Here is a 24,295-nt window from a genome sequence, read left to right on the forward strand (position 1 = left end):
GTAGACCTATTGTTAATGAGGTGGCTCAGTTCTTAGTTCATATTAATTAACATCCTAAAAAGAGTATGCAGTAATCCTAAATCAGGGCAGAAAAGAGGAATAATTAGACTATCCTTTTTTGGTAATGTGAAGTATAAGCTAAGCCCTGAGTTGGAAGCTGAAACCAAGTTCATTTATGTGTAAATATGTGGATAGCATCAGATTGCTACCCTACTGTCCCAAGCTCTTCTTTTATGAATCAGCTGGAAGGTATTTAAATAGGAGTTATGCTCTGTGTGTTACAAGACTGCACAGAGTAATTGGGAAAAGGTGTTATAGAAAAATAGCTAAGCAGATTAAAAAAAAAGTTGGAAATATACTAAGTGCTTCATTTTCTTTTTTAGAAAGACTAACAAAAGGTGCATTATTCCCAACAATGTGCATTGAGCAAAACAAAAACCATAGCAACCTGCAATTTAAAAAACCCAAATCTTAAAAAGCCACCTGACCAGTATGTTATCATATCTTTTAGCTGTATTAAATAATCAGTTTATTACATTTCTAGTCTGGGTCATCTAAACAGAAAAGGAGGACATTGTTAACCAAGATGCCTGCGTGCCTTTGTTCTCCCTTTGCCCCTCCTTCCCCTCTCACTACTTCCCCTTCCCCCCCCGAAAAAGAGTTCCTTAGAATTCTTAAAATTTGAACTGAAAATTTTAGTGCTTCTGTCTCACTGAGTATTTGACTGATTTCTAATGCTTTGCCCGCAAAGCTCAGCTACTGTCATGTTCTCACAGCTCAGTTTTCCCACCATGATTTACCCCGTTTCCATAAATGTGCAAAACATACACAGAGCATAGATCTCATCCATATTTTCACTGTGAAAATTGGATCCAAATATCTTCTGAATCAACTAGTGTTCTTTTTTCTGTAGCCTGGAATTGTGTTCGGGGCACCCTGGCGAGCAATTTCTTATGCACAATTCTCAGAACCCTCTCTGTGGTGTCCTATCATTTAGTTATAGTCTCTAAGCCATTTGTAGATTATACTTGCTTTGATTTCAAACCCACAGGTTCCATATCACCTCTATGTGCTGGTTGCTTTGTACCACTCCATAAGGAGGTGGTTAAGATGAGTTTACATGTACTCATCATTACTAGAGCGGTGCAAAGCAGCCACAGCTTACTCCGGATCACTGATTCTCAACTAGGGGAACATCTACCTCTGGGGGTACACAAGTCTTCCAGGGGGTACATCAGCTCATCTAGATATTTGCCTAGTTTTACAACAGGCTACATAAAAAGCACTAGTGAAGTCAGTGCAAACTAAAATTTCATACAATGACTTGTTTATACCGCTTTACAAACAATACACCTGAAATGTAAATACAATATTTATATTCCAATTGATTTATTTTATAATTATATGGTAAAAACGAGAGCAATTTTTCAGTAATGCTGTGACACTTGTCTTTTTATGTCTGATTTTGTAAGAAAGTCGTTTGTGAGGTGTAACTTGGGGGTACACGAGAAAAAAAATAGGACTCCTGAAAGGGGGACAGTCTGGAAAGGTTGAGAATTGGTGCTTTAGAAGGTGTCTATCACCTACAGCTTCCTCTGTTACATGTCAGACTTCCCCATGACCTTTTTCACCTAAACGCTTGATACAACTTCCTTTAAAAGCTTGACTAGATTCTCTATATTGTCTCACACAGCCAGGTAATAGAGAAGGCCTGAACTGAAAAGCTTTGCTGCGTTGTGGGATTCATTCTCTAGGTACTGTTTATTATCAGTTTCACTTACATTTTTGACCACCACAGGTACAACTTAGTTCCCATAAACATTCTTATTTTGTGTGAAAGTCAGTTATAGCTTTGAAGTCTGTTAGGATATGACCGGTCCATCTGGAGAACTTTTTTGAGAAGCAGCTTCTCAGCTTTTACTCAGCTTGATAGTATCTCTGTTGTTGCAATGGAAGGATCAGAAAGAGGGCGAGGAAACCCCCCTTTCACAGAAAGCAGAGTAGTTTATGAACGGTTGTGGGAAAGGCAAAAATATTCTTAATTTTTTCAGATAGTCTTAAATATAGGCCAGAGAGCGGGCATAAGGGATGGCACTGAGGAATAATGTGTTTTTTGTGAAACACCTCAACAAGATTGCTCAAAAAGAGAGAGAGAAAAGAAAAGATAGAAAATTATTTTTGGCGGGAGGATTATCCTATGGTTAAGGGAAGGGACTAAGTCAGAGGTTTAAGGTGACAAAAGCTAGTAATACCACTATAGACACAACATTCTCTGTACATGGACATGAGATATTTCTGATAGGGTTCTCAGTTAAACACAGTTAACTCACACGCTTAACTCAAAAAAATTAATCGCAATTAATCGCAGTTTTAATCATACTGCTAAGGAATAGAATACCAATTGAAATTTATTAAATATTTTTGATGTTTTTCTACATTTTCAAATATATTGATTTCAATTACAACACAGAATACAAACTGCTCACTGTCATTTTTACAGTGCAAATATTTGTAATAAAAATTATTTTTCAATTAATCTCTTTATCATGAAAGTGCAACTTACAAATGTACATTTTTGTCACATAACTGCACTCAAAAACAAAACAATGTACAACTTTAGAGCCTACAAGTCCACTTAGTCCAGTTGTTCTCAAACTTTTGTACTGGTGACCCCTTTCACATAGCAAGTCTCTAAGTGCGACCCCCCCCTTATAAATTAAAAACACTTTTTTATATATTTAATTTCCATTATAAATGCTGGAGGCAAAGCGGGGTTTGGGATGGAGGCTGACAGCTCACAACCCCCTCCCACCGTAATAACCCCGTGACCCCTGAGGGGTCCTAACCCCCAGTTTGAGAACCCCTGACTTAGTCCTACTTCTTGTTCAGCCAATCAGTAAGACAAACAAGTTTGTTTATATTTACGGGAGATGATGCTGCCCACTTCTTATTTACAGTGTCCCCAAAAAGTGAGAACAGGCTTTCGCATGGCACTTTTGTAGCCAGCGTTGCAAGATATTTAAGTGCCAGATGCGCTAAACATTCGTATGCCCCTTCATGCTACGGCCACCATTCCAGAGGACATACTTCCACGCTGAAGAAGTTCATTAAAAAAATAGTGTGTTAATTAAATTTGTGACTGAACTCCTTGGGGGAGAATGGTATGTCTCCTGCTCTGTTTTACTCACATTCTGCCATATATTTCATGTTACAGTAACTCCTCACTTAAAGTCGTCCTGGTTAACATTGTTATATTACTGATCAATTAGGGAACATGCTCGTTTAAAGTTGTACAATGCTCCTTTATAACATTGTTTGGCAGCCGCCTGCTTTGTCCACTGCTTGCAGGAAGAGCAGCTTGTTGGAGCTAGCTGGCGGGGGCTTGGAACCAGAGTGGACCGGCAGCCCCCCCATCAGCTCCCCATTCCCCTAAATTCCCTGTGAGGCAGCCGCCCAGCAGGCTATTAATTGCCGGCAGTTCAGCTGTGCCTCCCCTGACTGCCATGTGCTGCTCCTGCCCTCTGCCTTGGAGCTGCTCCCCACAGCCTCCTGCTTGTTGTGCGGGCGGGGGGGGGGGGGAAAGAGAGAAGGGCTAATTTCAGGATGTCCCCCTCTCTCTTGCTCCCCGCTTACCCCATCTTCCATAGAGCAGGGGGGACACATGACAGGGCTCAGGACGGAGGGAGCTTCCTGGCAGCAGCTGCTGTCTCAGCTTGCTGATCTACTTAAAAAGGCAATGTACTTTGAGTGGGTTCAGTGTACTTAAAGGAGCAATGCGCATCTCTCTCACACTCGATGTGTGTCTCTGTCTGCCATGGTGTCTCCCCTCCCTCCATTTGTGCTTCCTTGTAGAGTGTGAGGCTACATTAACAACTCTACCCTTGAGGGCTCAGCCAATTGCTAGTTCATCATTTAGCAGTAAGGTATTCCCTAGGAAATATCCCACCCTCTGACTTCACCACCTCAACCAAGCTTCACAATCATCATTGCTGTGTACCAGTATTAAATTGTTTGTTTCAAACTTATACTGTGTGTGTATATATACTATATTAATTATAGTCTTGTCTGGTGAAAAAAATTTCCCTGGAACCTAACTCCCCCCCCCCCCCCATTTACATTAATTCTTATGGGGAAATTGGATTCGTTTAACATCGTTTCGCTTAAAGTTGCATTTTTCAGGAACATAACTACAACGTTAAGCGAGGAGTTACTGTATAGCAGTCTCAGATGATGACTCAGCACATGTTCATTTTAAGACCACTTTCACTGCAGATTTGACAAAATGCAAAGAAGGTACCAATGTGAGATTTCTAAAAATAGCTACAGCACTTGGCCCAAGGTCTAAGAATCTGAAGTGTCTTACAAAATCTGGGAGGGATGAGGCATGGAGCATGCTTTCAGATGTCTTTAAAGAGCAATGCTTCAGCGTGGAAACTACAGAACCCGAATCACCAAAAAAGAAAATCAGCCTTCTGCTGGTGGCATCTGGCTCAGATGATGAAAGTGAACATGCATCTGTTCGCACTGTTTTGGATTGTTCTCAAGTAGAACCCGTCATCAGCATGGTCGCATGTGCCCTGGAATGGTGGTTGAAGCATGAAGGGACATAGGAATCTTTAGCACTGTAAATATCTTGCAACGCCGGCTACAACAGAGCCATGCGAACGCCTGTTCTTATTTACAGTGTCCCCAGAAAGTGAGAAGTGGACTTGTAGGCTCTAAAGTTTTACATTGTTTTGTTTTTGAATGCAATTATTTTTTATATTTGTAAGTTCAACTTCCATGATAAAGAGATTGCAGTACTTGTATGAGGTGAATTGAAAAATTATTTCATTCTTTACAGTGCAAATATTTGTAATAAAAATATAAAGTGAGCATGGTACACTTTGTATTCTGTTGTAATTGAAATCAATACATTTTCAAATGTAGAAAACATCCAAAAATAATTAAATAAAACAGCACAATTAATCGCATGATTAATTTTTTTTAATTGCAAGATTAATCACAATTAATTTTTTTAAATCGCTTGATAGCCCTAATTTCTGACCTAAAATATGTTGGATTGAAATGCAGGAGACCTTTGAACCAAGACGGATTTTTGGTAGCTACACATTCCCCGCTTCATATAACACCTATCAGAAGCTACACTCCTGGTATATATGACTGGGCAAACTTTTCTGAATGTTAATTCTGGCCTCCCCGCCCCCTGAAGAATCTTCTTGCTGTATTTTACCTGAATATTTAGCCCATCACATAGTTTTAGTGTTTATTGTACTTTAGTAATTGCAGTTTATCAGGGGTTAGGTTGTTAGAACTTAACTACCATTCATTACAGAAATTAAATAAATTTCTAAAAGAATACTGGAACTTTAATCCAGTCTGAATGTAAGGGGATTGTACATACAAGTGAAATAGGGACAATCAGACTTACAGCTCTCAACCTCCTTATCTTAAACTTGCTGCATTGCTAGTTGAGTCATTTGGACAAAGACTCCCTATCAACAGAGTTGATGGCATCTTTCAAAAGAGTTAAAATATTGCTCTTTAATGCTCAGTTGAATATATCTTGCCTAGTGTAACTCGTGTACTTGCTAACAACCTCTTCAATTAACAGTCTGGTATATTATAACACTTTTTAGCACAATAACCATCTAACTTCTGCAACACCGTCTATGGATAACATTTGGTTTAAATAGTCCTTAGGTATAAAAGAGAATGTACAGTCCACAGCAAATTCATACCACTACTGCAGGTCAGCATCCATGGATTTCGTAGTTCAAGACAATCTTTAAAATATACCTGTTTTACCAAAGCAGACAAATCTTTGAATTTAAATATTCATTGATTGAAGTCCCCAGATATAACTTGCACTTCTTTTCAGACTGATTCCTTCTGTGTCTGATCAAAACTTCACTTGGAGCAACTGATGTGACATCTCAGATTTCCCATTCCTTCTGAACTAGGTGTATTTTCACACTATAGCTCAGGGATTGGCAACCTTTCAGAAGTGGTGTGCCGAATCTTCATTTATTCACTCTAATTTAAGGTTTTGCATGCCAGTAATACATTTTAACGTTTTTAGAAGGTCTCTTTCTATAAGTCTATAATATATAACTAACTATTGTTGTATGTAAAGTAAATAAGGTTTTTAAAATGTTTAAGCTGCTTCATTTAAAATTAAATTAAAATGCAGAGCCCCCTGGACTCGGGCAGTGTGAATGCCACTGAAAATCAGCTCACGTGCCGCCTTTGGCACCCGTGCCATAGGTTGCCTACTCCTGCTATAGCTCTTTATTAAATATTACTACTTTTTTCAAGTAAAGTATGTTTTCAAAGTTTAAATAAAGAAAATAACTCCTCCCCCAGGGTGTCCTCCTCACAGGCTCTTTAGCTGGAAGTTTAGACTCTTCTTTGAGGTCTACTATTCAAAGTTCAAACTTGCAAACTAAGTTTCCTCATCTCCAAGAGAGCCTACAAGCAGGTCCTATTCCTTCCACAGCCTCCCTTGTTCTAAGAAAATAGTGATTTTATATCCTGCCCACTGGGAAACTGACAAATTCCAGAAACCCTCGAAATACATTTTCCAGGACACTTTCTGGCTGGCTGAGAAAGGAGAAGCTTTTCTCTCCCATACATTTATCCAGGGTCACTACAGAGTTCATAGTCTAGGTTTACCTCCAACTGCTACCCAAGGACTACTTCTCTCAGTGTTGATCCTACACCTGTGTTTGCCAAAAGGCTCCTGGAATGAGGAAGCCTGGCGCCAGAGACAACCCCTTTGGTCTTAATGGACCAGCATACCTCATTACAGGATACCAAGCAACTGAGGCATCAGTTTACTACATGTTTCAAGGATGTTACTAAATGCCCACACAGAATACCAGATTGAGAGACTAAAAATATTGTTAAAAGTAATGCTTTAAGTTGTTAGTCTAGTTGTGTGTGTTGTATAAAATGATAATAAAACTGTAAATTGTTTCCTTAATGTAACTAAGAAAATACGTCAGTATAACTTCTGGATAAGTTTAGAAGGGATACACGTAGGTATATAGAAAAACAAACAAATATTCATTGAGGCAAGAGAACACTCATGTTAAAAGTCTGCAGCTTTGGCAGTACAGCTTGTCTGTATCATCCTCCCATCTGAGACAAGACCTGTGAGCATGACCACAGCCTATGCTGGGCCAAGGGCTGCAGGCATACACACAAGACACCCCATGATTCTCTGGACCAAAGCAGTAAGTCAAATTCTTAAAAACATATGGTAAAAATATACCAGTTGAAAATTGTTTATATACTGGGCAGCATACCGATAATGTAAATCTTGTTTGTGAGGTTTATATTATTTAGTTGTGTGTTTTCTCTTATGACTAGATAAGTAATAGCTCCTTGTTCATTATTCTGATTTCCTCCAGTCCTCCTGCCTCTTAAAAAAAGTGGAATTCTAGTTTCTGTCAAATTAAAATGGGGCATATGAAGTTGAATATTCTTCTGCTTGTTCTTTATCTACTATATTTTTAATTAACATATTCCACTGATAGTTGATACATCTATATTATAATGTAGACTTATATTTTAAATACATTTTTAATAAGATTATTATAGAAAAGGGATTTCACACAAACTTGAGGAAGTATGGCAATCTTATCAACCTGCACTTGAGGGGAGAGCAGATGAACATACAGTTCAAATAAGTATAATGAAAGGGACAATACAGCTTCAAAAAAAAATTACTGTGGATGGGAAGAGATAATAGTTGACCCATGGATATTAAAGAAAATGTCCAGAAGAACCTATCTGTATGTGTTTGAAGACTATGCAGCTTGTTATACAGCTTTTAATGTAGTATTGATTCACAATTTTCTGCTGCAGGAGATGAGTATGATGTATGTGCCATTTGTCTGGATGAATATGAGGATGGAGACAAGCTCAGAATCCTTCCTTGCTCTCATGGTAAGCGGCTGCATATTGGTTTTTATTATTTTAATTATAACAGTTATTTAAAGAAAATATTTGTGTCCAAAACAGCAATGAATTTATTTACTGATTGATTTATAAAAGGTAACCTCTCAAATATGGCCCAGAGTCTACATACAAAGTGGGATTAAAAACAGACAATTATGGCTTCTAAACAGCAACAAGAGAAGGATAATCATAATGAGAACACAGCTAATCACCCAACCAATGAGTCCACCTTCCTTCAGTCAAATGCCCAAGAGTAAATATGGACCTGACACTGGTGCCCTGAAGATCAGACTATGTGTGTCAGACTATGTGTGGAGAAGTGCACTCCAGAGTCAGACTCTAAATAAAGTGTATGTTGCTACCAGTTTCCAGACATTTAAATGTAAGGACTGTTAGCTCAGCTGATCTCTACTGCCACAGCAACCTGGAGAGAGACAGTCTGCTGAGTAGCCTGGATATAAACCCATTTGCACCTGGAAGCCAGTGCTCTGCTAGGGGAGCTGTAAGATGTAATAGATTCCCTGTGACCAATTCTGCCTAGCAGGGAGCCAGTCATGTTGTGCATCAGCTGCTGGTCTTGATTAGTCTTCCTCAAATGTAGCCCCATTGCAGTAAGTGGATCCATATCCAATAGAAAGGATTGCAAAGTCTAACCAGACACAGGTAAAAATTGGTATTGGCTATCCACACCAGCTAGAAATCCAGACGCAATTGGGCCCAGGACCTCCCCCAAATTGTTAACATCTTGGACAACCCCCCTAACGAAAGGGTCAGGAGCCATCCCTACCATACCCTTACGATCCTTCCTTCAGTCCACTAGTCACATCGCCTCCATCTTGTCTGGACTGAGCCTTAGCCAGCTTGCTCTCAAAGTCACACCCTCACCAGGCACTGCAAAAGGGTATCATCAGGTCAGATGAAAATGAGACATCTGATGACAGTGCAGCCAAAACCATCTCATATAGTGGCCTCACATACCCATTCTGCTCAGTGAGAGACTAAATAGGGTTTTGTAGAACTCCGTACAAAAGAACCTTGAGGGCAGACAGACAAATGCCTGGGATTTCTCAGAAAGAAAGAACAGAAACATGGCATTTACCCTAACTAAGGGCCACAAAGTTAACCAAATCTTACAGTCAGAGGCTACTGACAGATCTAAAGGAATCATCATGAACACTTGTCCTAGGAAAACATGTTAATTACTAGATGTTAAACATGACTTTATACATAGTAGAGAAAGTGATACACCATGTTTAAAAACATATTAGTTGGTCATGGTTAACTGTAGGGTTCCTGACCAGCTAACACACCTGTCCTGCTAGGTTGTGTTGATCATCATGTTAATTAAGACATTTTCAAACTTGATGCATTTTCTCAGTTTAGATAAGGCCATTGAGATCAGTACAGTTGCTGTGCCAAATCTAGCCCTAATACCAGACTAAGAAATCAAGGAGATTGGAAGACTCCAGTAGACACCAGTGAAAATTGCCATGCCACAACCTTCTCAGAAAAAAAAGATTTCCAGCATCAGAAACTTCTTGAGCAAGGGTCAAATGATTGTTCACTTGAGGGAAGCTGATACTGCCCATAGAATCCCAAAATGGTTGTTATATATATTACAATAGTGTTCCGAAACTCCTGTTAGGATCAGGACCTACTGTGCTAAGTGTTGTCCAAAGGTAAACATGACCAATATCCCAACTGGTTTACAGTAACCAATGTTCTCTGAAGAGGTTCACTGGCTGCAAGTGGCACTGCCTTTTGGTTCATCTGAGGATTAGCTCTCAAGCAGTCAGATGTCCCGTCCTTTGCTTGCTCACCCTGTGGTCTCTATCTGGATTCAGTTGCTCCCTCCAGCCAGATTATTATAGTTCTCCCCTTCCAGGATATCAGAGTCCCACTGGACAAACTGCCTCAGGCAACCTTTTGATTCACTACCCAGTCTGTGCTGCTTTCCTAGTGGCTGGTAAGGGAACCTGGACTTACCCACTATTCTGGGTTCCAGCCCACATACACGCTGGCCAGCAACCACAGTCTGCGTAAACTCTGACCCTCTTGCTATTTTTCTGGCTCTTTTATACCTTTCTTCCTTATCTCCTAGCCCACCTCTGCATCACCACTGGAGCTTCCTCTGTGGCTACTTCACCCCTTCTAGAGTTCTTGCCAGAGTCTACAGTCCAAGGCAGGATCCGAGGGCCTACTCTCCCCCTATATCACCTCCACCTTGTACCTAGCTGCCCCGCCTCGCCTCGCCCCGCCTCGCCCCGCCCCGCCCCGCCTCTCCTCGCCCCGCCCCGCCTCGCCTCGCCTCTCCTCTCCTCGCCTCTCCTCTCTAGGGAGGGACTGCAGGGTTCCTCCCAACAGCCCCTTCTTGCCTTTATATAAACTCAGCCTGCCCCAGCCAGCTGGCCTTCATCATCAGTTAACCTTTATTAGTCCCTGCCTCTTCTCCAGGTGCAGCCTATAAAATTAATTGGCCTATTTTCTCCCAATCAGGCATTGTGTGTGGTTGACACCCAATCATAAGGTCTTTTAAAATCAGCATTATTTAACATAAAACTGTAACACAAAATTATAACATAAGAGTAACCTCAGACAGTCATGTTTACCTAGCAAATGACATACCTGTTTTGTTTCCTGACAGCATATCATTGCAAGTGTGTGGACCCATGGCTGACTAAAACCAAGAAAACATGCCCTGTGTGTAAGCAGAAAGTGGTCCCTTCTCAAGGGGATTCAGACTCTGAAACAGACAGCAGTCAAGAAGAGAATGAAGTCTCCGAAAACACCCCTTTGCTTAGACCATTAGCTTCAGTTAGCACTCAGTCATTTGGGGCTTTGTCAGAGTCTCATTCCCATCAAAACATGACTGAATCGTCAGAATATGAGGAAGATGACAATGAGGATATTGATAGTAGTGATGCAGAGGATGGAATGAATGAAGAGAGTGTAGTGGTTCAACTACAGCCCAATGATGAAAGGGAGTACAGAGCGGCAAATACTGTTTGAGCTTCAAGACTGCTAGTGATCAATCTCGTAAGAACAAAACTGTTCATAATGCTATACCTTACATACACTTATATAAGGAATACATTCTATTTGGTGGCCTCTTTGGTTACTTCAATAGATGCAGCTCTTCATGTAGTGTTCTATGTTTTAGTCATATTACAGACAGATTTTTTTGGTTCAGTTATTCATTCACATATTTATCTTTTCAAAATGAACAGTTAACTGGACTTCACAATACTAATGAATAATGCTGGGAGTCTCCATCAGTAGGGATATCACAATAAACCAGAGACTCTACTTCAAATGTCAGTATCTTGATGAAATGGGATATAGCCAAGAAAGTAGATTTATTTTCCTGATTGCAGCTTGTAGGTAAGATTGGCTTATATTGATAGTAATATTTATTAAACATATGGTAAGCGCTACCCCTCCAACCCAATAAAAAAATGTATATGGTTCCTGTGTCTCTGGGGTTTTCCCAAAGCTGCCACCACTACTGAAAGAAGGAGGTAGAACAGTTTAGTATTCTTTTAGCAAGCAGATCACAAAGCAGGAAAACTTATCCTTTAATCTTGACAGCAGTGATTCTGCTACTTTTCCAAGTAATCCTATTGAGCTTGCAAGAGCAGTTTAAGGTTGTGAAGGAAATTTCAGAATCAGTTAGGTTTAAAATAGCTCACACAAAAAGATTCATAATGAACATCTTATTAATCGTCCCCATTTGCTGATAGCAGCTAGACTAATTTCCTATGACAATAATGCAGGGGCTGGGAGTGACCAAAACAGCAAGGCAAGCAAAGCTGTATGTAGAAATACTGAATTGTAGTAACTGTTCTGTTGATCCTCACATCATATACCTCTAAATAAGGAGCATTTTATGCTGCATTAGTCTGCTAAACTATGTACATAGATAAATTGATTTTTCAAGTATTATTTGATTTGAAAATGAGCGGTTATAAATATTTAACAGAACTCTGTACTTACCAGTGTATCATGAAAACCTAAATTATATATAATGTCATTATAACTATGTATAATCAAAATGCAAAGATTTTTTATATGGCCTTGTACAAGAGGGATTTGAAAGAATGTTAATAAACATGTTTTCCACTTTAAGTATTACCAGGACTTTATTAAACTGTCACATTGCATACATGATGCCTTTTTATTTATAATATAATTAAGGCCAAAGACTGATGGTAAGGTTATGTATTTAAAAAGAACCAGGAAATACAAATGTTAAGGTTCCCATCCCATAACATTAACTCACTTACATTGCACCAAAGGTATAGCACAGGATACAATAAACAGTATAGTAATCAACATTATATGCACTGTAAGTGTGATGTTTCATAGAGAACTTTAACTTTTGTATCACTCCCTTGTTTAAATTTGTGATCTTAAAGCTGCACCAATGTAGATTTTTTTGCATGTAATTTGTGTAAAGGGGAGAAAAAGATGGAGAAAAGAAAGCCTGTGCCATTAATCACCCCTACTCCCCATGCTGGGGCCCCCTTAAAGCCAGCAGAGTCTATATTTGTGAATTGGTGACCAGATACCCAAAACCTGGGTTGAAGAGATTCCTGGTGAGGCCCCACTGTTTTCACAGCTCTAATGCACAGTGCAGTCACTCCTTCCTTGCCTACCACCTGGAAAAGGAAGTCATTTCTGATGGACAGGTTCATTAGTAGTAAGGGAAGGTTACTGCACACTACTGGAGGAAGTCAGACTTAACAGGCTGTGGGGGCATGGGAGGAGTTGTGGATGAACAACGATGTCTCTCAGTCCCTCACACCACCAGGCATCCCTGGTGAGGGCAGGCAGAACGTAAGGCTTATCCTGTATATCATCACCATGCACTCACCCAGATGCAGTTTTTAAGTGTAAATGTTATTTTCACTTTCAAAGTAAACTGTGCAGTTATTCTTCAGTAAAGTCCAGGCACACACCTAGTTGGAAGACTGAGGTTCAGGAAAAATCTAATTTAAAATGAACTCTGTCTTTTTTTTCCATGCACTAAACAAATCCTTGCCTCACACAGCTGGCATGTAGTAGGCTGCCTGAGTGGCTACACCACCTGATTGGTTGGAAGAGTCACCACACTGGCTCCTTAGCTCAGCAGCAGTTCAATTGGCTGCTCAAAGCACTTAACTACAGTTGTTATAGTGCTTGGGTGTTCCCTGCCCTGCTCCTGCCTTGCCTTACTCCAAGTCCTGAATTTTGGGTTTGACCCTTGACTCTGGCAGCCAACTCCTGTTGTAACCACTGGCCATGACCTACCAGAGTCCCAGTCACCCACCAGCTAGACGAGGCTTATAGAACCTCCAAATGTGGGTAATGGGATATTTTTGTATGGAAATTTTAGCTTAAACTCATGTAAGGACCCATGTTAATTCCAGCGTAGATATACCCATTCACTGATAGATTCCCCCTCCCTTCAAAAGTAAGAGCAATCCAAACCTAAGCAAAGGAAAAGTACAGAGTTGTCTTCAAAGTTTTGATACATGATATATGTGAAGCTAAACAATTCTACCACTCTGTTTATGCTACCATGTACAGCTGGCTCCCATCTTTGATGAGCATTTGTTAAAATTATGCCTAGCAAATCCAAATCCAGCGCCAGTTGCCCTCAAAAAACAGAAGTGAATGGTTTAAGCTATAGCTGTATTTTCACTGCTTGTTTAAAAAAGCATGTCAGCCTTCATGAAGTCATACGTCATTCTTGAAGTTAATGTGGTAAAGTAAGTGTAAAGTTCATACATTTGAAAGCATTTGCAGCTGTTTCAGCACAAGATAGCTGCAGCGTATGCCTACACTATCTCAAGAGTAATAGAACTATTTGTGTAGCCCAAGTATAAATAGCTCTTTACAAAAGAGGGTCCCAAGCCTAGCGAGGGGTGTGTTTTGGTGGCTCCTGAAATGGGAGAAAGCAAAAGGACAGGAGGGAATGAGGCCCATGAGATTTCCAGCCCCCCCAGGACTTACAGGATAAGCCTGAGGTCTCTTAGGATGTGGCATGTAATTTGGATCTTGCAAGAAGAAGCGCAAGATTTAGAGCCATATGCTCAGAGCCACTTCCTGTTTGCTGGTTTCCAGCAGTCAGTCCTCCCTCCCTCTGCCTGCCTGGATGGGGCTGCAGCAGGGCAGCCTCTGTGGGGTCTGGCACTTCCTCCTCCAACTGCAGGTGGGCCAGCAGCTGTGTGAGATGGCAGGACCATGCCCTGCTGGCTTTACCTTAAAAGGGATTAACTTTTGTGGTTATCCATGTGGAACTGTTCAGGGGGCAGGTCTTAGGCCATGGTAAGGGCAGCCTCCTCTCCCCCATGGGCCCTGTGGGGCTAGGGCAGTGGGAGCTAGGCATTACTAGGGAGGATAGGGATGAGCCCCATGGCCTGGGCAGAGCCCTGGTGGGGTATTCTGGCTGCCTCGGGCTGTGGGCCATGCCCATAAGTGGCTGTTTGCTGCCCTGCAGGATTTGAACTGGTGACTGCAGCAGCAGTTGGATGTGCGCTTGGCTGGCTTCACTCCAGCTGGACACTGCCCCAGGAGTGGGCCCAGTTTGCCCTCCTGGCTGCAGGGTGGAATTCACCTGGTGATTCTGCCTTTTTGTTCTAATCTAGTTGGTTCTTACCCTGGGCCCATCACTGCTCCAGCGGGACAGTGGTGGCTGGATTGATCATCCTGATCTGGGATTAACATGCCCGGCCTTGGTCCCTGTTCCTGGTACAGAACCCTTTTCTGTGTGACCATTCCCCATCCTCAAGGTCTCCCCTTAATCTCTTGCGGGGCCCCAGCCATACTTGAGGCTAAATCTAACTAACACAGAAACTGGCACTGTTGAAAACCTCCAATCACTAGCAATAGCTGGAATGTCCAGGGTTGATGCTACTGGTGACTTGGTCCCTCTGAGCTGTGGCCAGCAAGACTGATATAATCAGATACTTAGTGAGGACTATCCATTTCCACTAGAAATATAGACTTGAAGTTTAATGGGATAAAGGTCTGCTTTAAACTGATGCACTTTAGTTAGAGGTTTACACACTTATGTAGTTACATTAGGGCAAATGTCCTTAAGGTAGTTAGGCCCTTAGACTGCAGAGCATAGTGTGTTCATAACTGGCCACTTGTTCTCGTGAACTTGGGTGTTAGTTCCCATAACTCCCACAGTCCCTATAACACTTACAGCATCGAGGTTATAAAAGCTGCTCCCTGCCCTGCCCCCACCCTTCCACAAACCAGCTAACAACAATAACAAAAAAGTGAGCCTGTTTCCTCTTTATCTCTGCTCTTCCCGGAGGAGGAGAGGCAGCTTTGTCCATGAGAATGCATCTGTTTAACTTCTAATTTATAAGCTGCAGGAAGACAATCCTCTACCATTGGAAGGCAAATGACTACTGCCACCACCCCTTGCTGAGCTCTCACCCCTCCTAATGGAAGCCAAGACAATGGTGTAGGAGTAGATCATCTGGTGAAAGATTTAGAAAAGCCCTGTGACCCATGCACTGAGCAAACACTGGATGAGATGTGGGAAGGATTATGTGAGGCTGTGCAGAACTGAGCTGGTTGTTAGTGGGTGAAATGTCTCAGCCGAGACATTCCCATACTTTCCCCTCCAGTGTACCTGTGCTTAGAGTTAAAGCAACTCTGCTTGTCAAGTAAGGTGCCACCTCTTTGCTAGACTCTCTGCCATGCTGGGGATATGGATAAACAGGGTAGCTCTAATGTTCTGTCCCTCTGTGCTCATGCGACTGTGCCATGTCCCCAAAGCAGGATTCAGCCTTCAGTTTTGCATGGTGGCAGTCTGGTCTGTTAAATGGGAGAATCCAATGGCAGCTTTGCTGACTCCCATGACCTAACTGGAGCTATAAGAAAAGGCCATAGTATAAGTGGGAGCTTAATCCCCCTTCCTAGCCAATGCCTGGATTTAAACTTTTTATTAAAGCTAATGTTAAAAAAATTATATAATACATAGGTTGAGAAAAGAGTGTATGTACATCTGGGTATAGTGCTTAGATTATCCACAAATACAGAGTTTGTTTTGAAAGTAATTAGATACATATAGTACATAATCAGCAATAACCCAATGTAGGTGAATTAATTTAAGAATACAGTTTAGATAATATTTAGCATCTGTGCATTTGGGTACATTACTCATGAAAAAAGTTATACAGAGAGTTGGTGACAGAAAGCAAAATATATCAATGAGTAAAAACTGTCCCTCAGTAATTGAAATTTAGGCTAGGTTGTCCATTTAGACAAAAAAACGGTCCATCAGGAACATAGCTGAGTTACTTTCCTGACTGCACTTATTACACTGCCTTACAGTATGTCCATCGCTGTTCTTCTATACCAGTCCTGCTCAAGCACATAAGACAGTGCAGGATTCTTCCAGTTAAATGGGTGTTTCATGGACCCACAGACTGACTACAGTATGAATGCACCAGTCACATGCTGGAGGACCCAAACACTCATTCCCAGATTCCTGAATGGGGAAATGGCTCAACACCAGAATTTCTTCCATGTCTCTCCCTGTGTGCCCTCAAGTGGACATGGGGAGTGCAGATTAGGTGCTGAGCTGAGCAGAGCCACAGCTGGGGTAGAGTCCTTGCCCCAAATTGCCTGTGCTTGTGCAAGGTGTATTGTGCTCTGAACAGAGGCTTGTCTGTCCCTGAACTCCTTGACAGGAAATGGAATACACTTAACTCCACTCTTGTTAGAATGATTTAAGGCAAGGACACCAGGGCTTATTCTGGCTCATGTCTCACCCACTGCCCTGTAGAAGAGAGAGATTTCCATTCCTAGCCTGGAGCACAGCAGCCCTTCACAGGAAGGGGAAGGAGTGACTTCACCTGCATGGAATCCTTAATGTGAGGAAGGCCCTCTCTTCTGTCTAGAGATAATTAACACTACCAAACAGAAAGCTGCATGCAGTATTCATTTCACAGCCAAGGATGTGCCTGGGATTAACAGCAGCATAGCTAATGCTCTCTGGATTCAGAGCACTAGCACGGGAGGCTAAGGAAGAGCCAGAACAGATGTCAACAGTCCTATGAAATCTTGGTTGCCAGAAGCTGTATCAGCAGGCAAGGGAGCACTTACACTGCATACTTTTTTAGCTTACACAATGGTGTTTGAGGAGTTTATGCGGGGAGTGAAGGGTCTATCTATACCAGAACCCAAAATGTAGTGGTTTGTGTCTTCCTATAGCTAACCAATTACCCAGGATGGCCTTTTACTGTAGGTCTGTGGGTCATCCCTTTTGGGGATTCATGGTCTGCAGAAAGGGGGAGGGTTGGGCCTGGGCTGCTGGGACACAGAGCAGTATCAGGAAGCCAGTGATCTTGCAGGTTCACTTAACTGAGGTTCTTCCTCAGGCCTGCCCTTTAGGGGATGAGGCTGTTCTCTTCAAAGCAAGTCTCTGTGTTAGTTTTCTTCAGGCATCATCTGGGTCAGTGAGTTGTTTCCTTCAAGCAAGGGAGACTCTTTGGGGTGGGCTCTCGAACTACAGGCCATGTTGTGGGATGGTGACTTTCTAGGGTTCAGGTCCACAGCTCAAAAACTGGTTGAATTGGGGTTGGTGAGGCTGTTGCTCTGCACTGCTTTGTCGGGTATCTGTGTCCTTACACGTGCTGCAGGCATATGTGGGTCAGAGGTCACCTGGGGACAGTCTCCTGTTCCTGCAAGAAGGACCATTCCTTCCTAACCAAATTCCACTTGCGGGAGTGTTTAGGAAGGGGCTGTCAGTCTTGGGCTTGACACCAGGAAAGTATTGATCCCAGTGGTTCTGTATAAGGGCCACAACTGTGGGCTATCCATTTGGGTTTGGATGCATCAGAGATCCAGGGCATATAAGTTCTATGTGTGGCTGCCTGGCGGGATGCTGATACAGGTGGTGAGCCATAAGCACCACAGGTTTTAACCATGTCTGCTTCCTTCCCCAGGTCTATCATACAGAATGTATCAGAGCATGCCTGCAGCTGGGGATATGGATTTGTGGGCACAGCACTGTGCACCAGGTTTACAGAAGAATGTGTAATTAAAAAATGATGTTGCAACTGAGCCTCAGGCTGGATGCGATTTTGTCTTGGCACAGCAGATGGGGCATGCACTGGGGTAAGCTCATACCTCTTTTGCATGGGCTGGCACCCCATGAGGATGTGCCTGACATCACTTACGCACTGAGGGGAGAATGACCTGGGAACGTACTCTGGGCTTCAGGTGATGTGGAAGGCTAAGCAGGATGTTGGACTGCTGGTGGGCATGTTTTGTGGCATAGGGATAGCATGGTACTAGCTCACAAACTGCAGTTCACCTACAAAAAGGGTGGACAGAGCCCCAAGGAAGACTAATTGAAAAATATTGATGGGGCTGGAGTCCAACATTGGCTCAATTATCAGCCCAGGGTGCATATGAACTTTATCGAGAGGATGGAGTGCACTTCCCTTAAACAGGATTGGCTGAACTTCTCGGTTGCCCATGCGGGGGTGAGGGTGGGGGTGGAGGCAGTCGCAGTCAAGCTGATGCTGGCGTCTCTTTGTGGCAGGTGCCCAGAGTAGGAAGTCGCTGACTTGGGCTCCAGATGCAAACTGGTAACACAGGGGGCAGCCTGAGGCCATCTCCTTACAAAATGGGGAGGGAGGGAATCATGTCTAACTCCCTGTGAGCAAATATGAACCAGGGGCTGGGGTACTACCCCAATGTGCTTGACGGCAATGCTGACTGGGGGGTCATGGTCCCCTCTTGCTTCAACTCCTGAAAGGGAGAGGTATGCTAGTAGAGGTGCCCACAGACTGTCCTAGTATGGTGATTGGCTGCCCCTGCGCTGGGAGCAGTAAGAAATGGCAAAGGATCAATGGGGTGCCAGTGACCGCACTAGGCTGTCCCAGACAGAACTTTGGATATAATTTGACTAATGAAGTTGTGGCCTGCTTAAAATCCATCTGTCCTTGCCTTCTTCCATGCAGTGAGCATACCTGTAGACATATCTTTAAAAAGCTTGCGCTTTTAAAAAAATAAAAAAAGACAAGAGATCAGGCAAGGATATGGAGTGATTATTGGTGAACAAAGGGCAGGAAGGGTTTTTGAAAGAAATGGGTGTGGAGGAGGACAGAAAGAGAATTTGGACAAGTACAACAGAAGGAACAAAAGGGAGCCGGAAGAGGAGATGCAAGTAAGGGCTTGAACAGGAAGTCAAACTTTAGTCTGATGCAATCAAAGGCTGGAAGCCAGTAAAAGGATCCAGGCAGAAGATCCAGTGATATAGACAGCAACAGTGTTTTTGTTGGACAGGTCAATAATCAAGGTGAGATGATACCAAGTTATGGAGGAAGATTTTTAATAGGGAGAAAAGGGCAGGGAAAGGACACTGAGCCACAAGGGTGGGAGATCAAAAGGGGTACCATCTAATAAAACCGTAATAATGGGGACTTCAACTACTCATAAATAAGCTGGGTCAATATCAAAAGTGGGACAATGTTTTAGATGCAATTTCTTGATGCCGTAATCAATTGCTCCTTAGAGCAAGTTAGTCAAAAATAACCTCTCCTTTCCTCTTCTCTGCTATAGGATTTAGACCAGGGGCAGGCAAACTTTTTGGCCTGAGGGCCACTTCAGGTTTCCAAAATTGTATGGAGGGCAGGTTAGCGGAGGCTGTGCCTCCCCAAACAGCCAGGTGTGGCGTGGCGTGGCGTGGCGTGGCCCTGCCCCCTATTCAATCCCTCCTGCTTCTTGCCTCGCCCCTCCCCCGGGACTCCTGCCCCATCCAACTCTTCTGTTCCGTCCCGACAACCCCCGCCACCCCATCCAACCCCTCCTCTCACTCCTGTCTGCTCCCCTGGGACCCCTGCCCCATCCAACCACCCATTCTCCCTGACCGCCCCCAGGACCCCTGCCTCTGACTGCCCTCCGCTGCCCCATCTAACCCCCCCCTCTCATTCTTGACTGCCCCCCCGGGACCCCTGCCCCCATTCAATCCCCCTGTTCCCCACCCTCAGACCACCCCAACCCCTATCCACACCCCTAGCCCCTGACCCCCACCCTGAACTCCCCTGCCCTCTATCCAATCCCCTCTGCTCCCTGCCCCCTTACTGCGCTGCCTGGAGCACCGGTGGCTGGCGGCACTGCAGCTGTGCTGCCCGGCTGGAGCCAGCCACGCCACCGCGCAGCACAGAGCACTGGGTCAGGTCGGGTTCTGCAGCTGTGCTGCCCCAGGAGCTCGCAGCCCCGCCTCCCAGAGCATTGCTCCAGTGGCACAGTGAGCTACGGCTGCAGGGGAGGGGGAACCGCAGGGGGCTAGCCTCTCAGGGTAGGAGCTCAGGGGCTGGGCAGGAGGGTCCCGCAGGCCTTTGTCCTAAATAATACACAAGTTACTGCAAGAAATAAGCAGTAGAAGATGAGACAGTAAGTAATTACCAATATAATAAAATGCAGCATCCTTAGGAGAGGAAAGTTACCAAAAAACAAACCTCCAAACCCTAGTATGATGACATTCAGTTTTAGAAAGGGGGATTTCAAAGCTTGTAAAAATGGCACTGAAGTCAAAAGCAAAGACATTCAAATCCTTTTGGCGTGGACACTATTTAAGGTAACATTTCTCACAGTGTGAAGCATGCACCCTTAGGAGGCATGAAGGACTAGCCAAAGGGTGGAGTAAAGGAAAGCAAACATTTATAAAGTGAAGTGAGTGCAATCAGTCTGAGTTTGTAGAGAGCTTGAAACGATGGTTCTGGAATTACCCTATTCATTTTACTCGGTGCCAACTCAGATGCCACTTATACTGTAATGTTAACATTAACTATTTCACTGTTCAATGCAACCCAGAAGAGGCACAGCATTACTTAATGAGTAGTGCAGATGTATAAGTTAAGACATTCAGGCCTTTAACAACACATTAGTAGGATTACAGGGAGGGGAGGAGGGACACAACTGGTTCAATTTTCCAGAAAAGAGGGAGGGTTCAGATTTCAAAAGTTTAGGAAACAGATTTAAGGAAACAGTGGAGTCTCAGATGGCATGCATACCTCTGAACAAGGCAAAAAGTAACCCGGTATGGCTAAACAGAAAACTCAAGAGAGATCCTTCAGAAAATGGAAATCAAAGCCTAGCAAAGACAATAAGAGTATAAATTAAGCACAACATGCAAGGAGGAAGTTAGGAAGGCTACACCAGAATCTATAAAGTAAATAGCTAAAGATATGAAAACAAATAATTTTTTTAATTATGGAAGAAAGGCTGTAAGAGACCATGGTTCTGGTGGACAGCAAGGGATTAAGTGAGCAACTAAGAAGCACAAGTCACATTTAGCTTTTCTGTAGCATCCTTCTGTTCATTAATTTTCACTACAGAGGATATTGGAAAGATACCTACTCTTTTCAGTAATAAATGATCTGGCTGAACTACTAATAAAAACTATGAAATTTCCCATTAAAATCTGTGACTATAGTAGAGGTGTGCACGCTAGAAAATTATATACTTTTTTTTTTTTTAAAGACAAGACTGGGAGCTATAAGCTAGTAAGATTTATTTCTGTACTTGGCATAATGGTTGGAACAATAATAAATAGAACTATTAAAACATCTAGATTATCATGATAGGATAAGGAGTAAGTAGCAGGCTTCTACCAGGGGAAGTTGTCCCTCTCTAAATGTTCTTTGAACAGTCAATAAAGTGGATCAAGACTGGTCATTTAGAATTTCAGACAGCCTTTAACAAAATTTCTCATGTAGTTATTAATGTTAATTAAAGTACTCATGAGGGGATGAGGCAAAGAACTAACGTATAAGAAACTGAGACAGAAAAGAGAAGGAGTCAGTCAATTTTTATCATGAAAGTTTAAGCAAGGGGAAGTCATAAGGTTCTGTATAAGGACCGGTGATATTTAAGCTATTTATTAATGATCCAGAAAAAAGGAGCAAGGTAGCAGCAAAGTTTGCAGATGATAGTTTAGGTTAGTCAAGACCAAGCTACTCTGGAGGGATCCTAACAAAGTAAAGGATGGAAAACACTATTGCCCAAGAAAGTCACCAGAGACAAATGCAAGGTAATGCACAATAGAAGGAGTAATTTGCGCTAAAAATACTCCTTACTAGGTTCTACACTAACATACTAGAAAAAAATTCTAGGTATGTGAATAACACAAAGACCTCTGCTAAAATTTCAGCATGGATCACAAAAGGAAATAATGGATAATAAGGAATAGGATGAAGAATACTAAAAATAGGCTATGATATAAATGAATCGTATTCCCTCACCTGAAATACTATATTAAATGTTGGTGACCATGTCTCAAAAAACAGCAGAAATTGGAGTTAAGACAAGCAGTGAAACTGGGCATGAAATAGCTTACCTATGCAGAGTGATTGCCACTGAACTGCAGTAAGAGGGAATGTGATAAAAGGTATACAAAATGAATGTTATACAGAAAGTAGATTGAGCACTTTCCTGTACTGTTCTTGTATTATGAGAGGATGAAAGACTGCAAATTTTAACAGAAAATATTATTCATACAATGCAAGAGTTACTCTATGGAACTCTTTGCTACAAGATACCACTGAAGTCAAGAGCTTATCAGATTTAAAAACAAACGATTAAACATGTATATGGATAATGAGAACATCCAGAGTTACAATAGGGGAAAAAAATAAATTCTGGTGGAGACAATCCCTCAAGCTTCGGGGCATAAACGAGTCTTACTGATTTTCCCTGCAAGTAGGTTATTCCTTACCTGTCTATTGCAAGGTTTCTTCTGAAAAGTCTGATATTGGCTACTGTCAGATGTTACTTGACTAGATAGACCACAGGACTGATCTAACAGATTGTTTCTTATTTTGGTGTTAAAGGAATACTCCAGACTCAAAAACTTTTTTTTAAAAGGGAGGGAGGATGTCTTTGCAGCATAGTGGAGTAGATACAAGAGGAAGTGGAACTGAATTAGGAGGAAAGGAGAGACCAATGTTAGCAAGGTAAGAAAAAAAAAGTTAGGCAACAGAGATGCAACATTTTTAGTCAGGTGGCATAAGATATGGGTGTGAGATAAAGATAACAGTGAAAAAAGAAGTGCCCCCTTTGACTAAGGATGGTCATGGGGAAGTTACTACTTAGCCTGATGACAGTACTTGTGGTGTGTAAGCAGTAGGCTCAAAGACTGAACGGAAGGCCGGGGAAGATAGTTTAAGACAAGCAGTAGGACAGGACAGATGAGAAGATTTTTCCAAGCACAGTTTAAGAGGAGCCATCTGGAATCTTAGGGCTTGTCTACACTGGCAATTTACAGCGCTGCAACTTTCTCGCTCAGGGGAGTGAAAAAACACAGCCCTGAGCGCAGCAAGTTTCAGCACTGTAAGGCGCCAATGTAGACAGTGCACCAGCTCTGGGAGTGGTGCTCCCAGCACTGGTAGCTACGCCTCTCATGAAGGGGGTATTTTTTAGAGCGCTGGGAGAGCTCTCTCCCTGCACTCTGCCGTGACCACACAAGCCATGTTAAAGCTTTAGCATTGTCAGTGTAGACTAGCCCTTAGTTAAGATTAGTTTGCCCTTGTTTCCTTTCTTGGACAGGTGTAGCCTATGAAGGAGAAGTTAAGTTTCAAGTGAACTTGCAGAGACAATTCCTATATCCTCAAAGTGCACTATGTTCAGAAGTAGCCATCATGCCCAGTACCAATGTAGCTGGTGTCCTGAGGACTGGCTGGCAGAATTTGTGCACAGCGATCAGTCAAGACCATGTGAAAGACTTGCAGGGTTTGAAGCTGGTTAACTAGCTGGGTGCTAAACTGTTTGACATGTTTTCTCTAAGAGCAGTGTGGATTTGTACAGAGGGTTAGCTCTTATACTAATGGATATATTAGTACAGCACTGGTCACATCCAGCCTGTTTTAAAGGAGTGTAAGGTTGCAAAAAGTGTTTATGCATTCACATACCATTGAAGAGGCTTGGGTAGACAATCTTTAAACAGCATGCTTAACAGTAAAGAGAAACTGCCATGAGATCTGCTGGATTGGTGAAGTTAATAACACTAGTTTCCCTTAGTTAAAGTATCCCCTTCTACCATACAAGACTTTTAAGAAGCAAACATGAAGACTATTAGAGCTCTTGCTATGACTTAAGCTCAATAAGTGGCTAAGTCAGTTTAGTGTTCTAAACAGTCATCTTTACAGCAAAAAGGCTAGTACATCAGTACAGTAATGCTGTTCCACAAGTTTATAATTCCTGCAGAGCTGAATTACATTTTGAGAAACACACAAACACAAAGTTAGTGTAGTAAGCTACACGATGAAGTATATTGCTTCAGAAAAGTCTGGTGCATAAAAAAATTACAAGAGTCTGA

General features: G+C 42.4%; 1 protein-coding gene across 3 annotated transcripts in view; it reads left to right on the forward strand.

Annotated features, from left to right (window-relative positions):
* Nucleotides 1-12,125, forward strand: part of RNF13 (ring finger protein 13) — a 105,301-nt gene extending 93,176 nt beyond the window's left edge. For all 3 annotated transcript variants that reach the window (XM_045029910.1, XM_045029909.1, XM_045029911.1), the window contains exons 9-10: nt 7,873-7,953; nt 10,610-12,125. In XM_045029910.1, coding sequence (XP_044885845.1) covers nt 7,873-7,953; nt 10,610-10,974 — 446 coding nt within the window. In that variant the 3' untranslated portion in view covers nt 10,975-12,125. The remainder of the gene's footprint in view (nt 1-7,872; nt 7,954-10,609) is intronic.
* The last annotated feature ends 12,170 nt before the right edge of the window (nt 12,126-24,295 follow it).

Source organism: Mauremys mutica, chromosome 9 (genome assembly GCF_020497125.1).
Source record: "Mauremys mutica isolate MM-2020 ecotype Southern chromosome 9, ASM2049712v1, whole genome shotgun sequence".
Taxonomy (NCBI): domain Eukaryota; kingdom Metazoa; phylum Chordata; order Testudines; family Geoemydidae; genus Mauremys; species Mauremys mutica.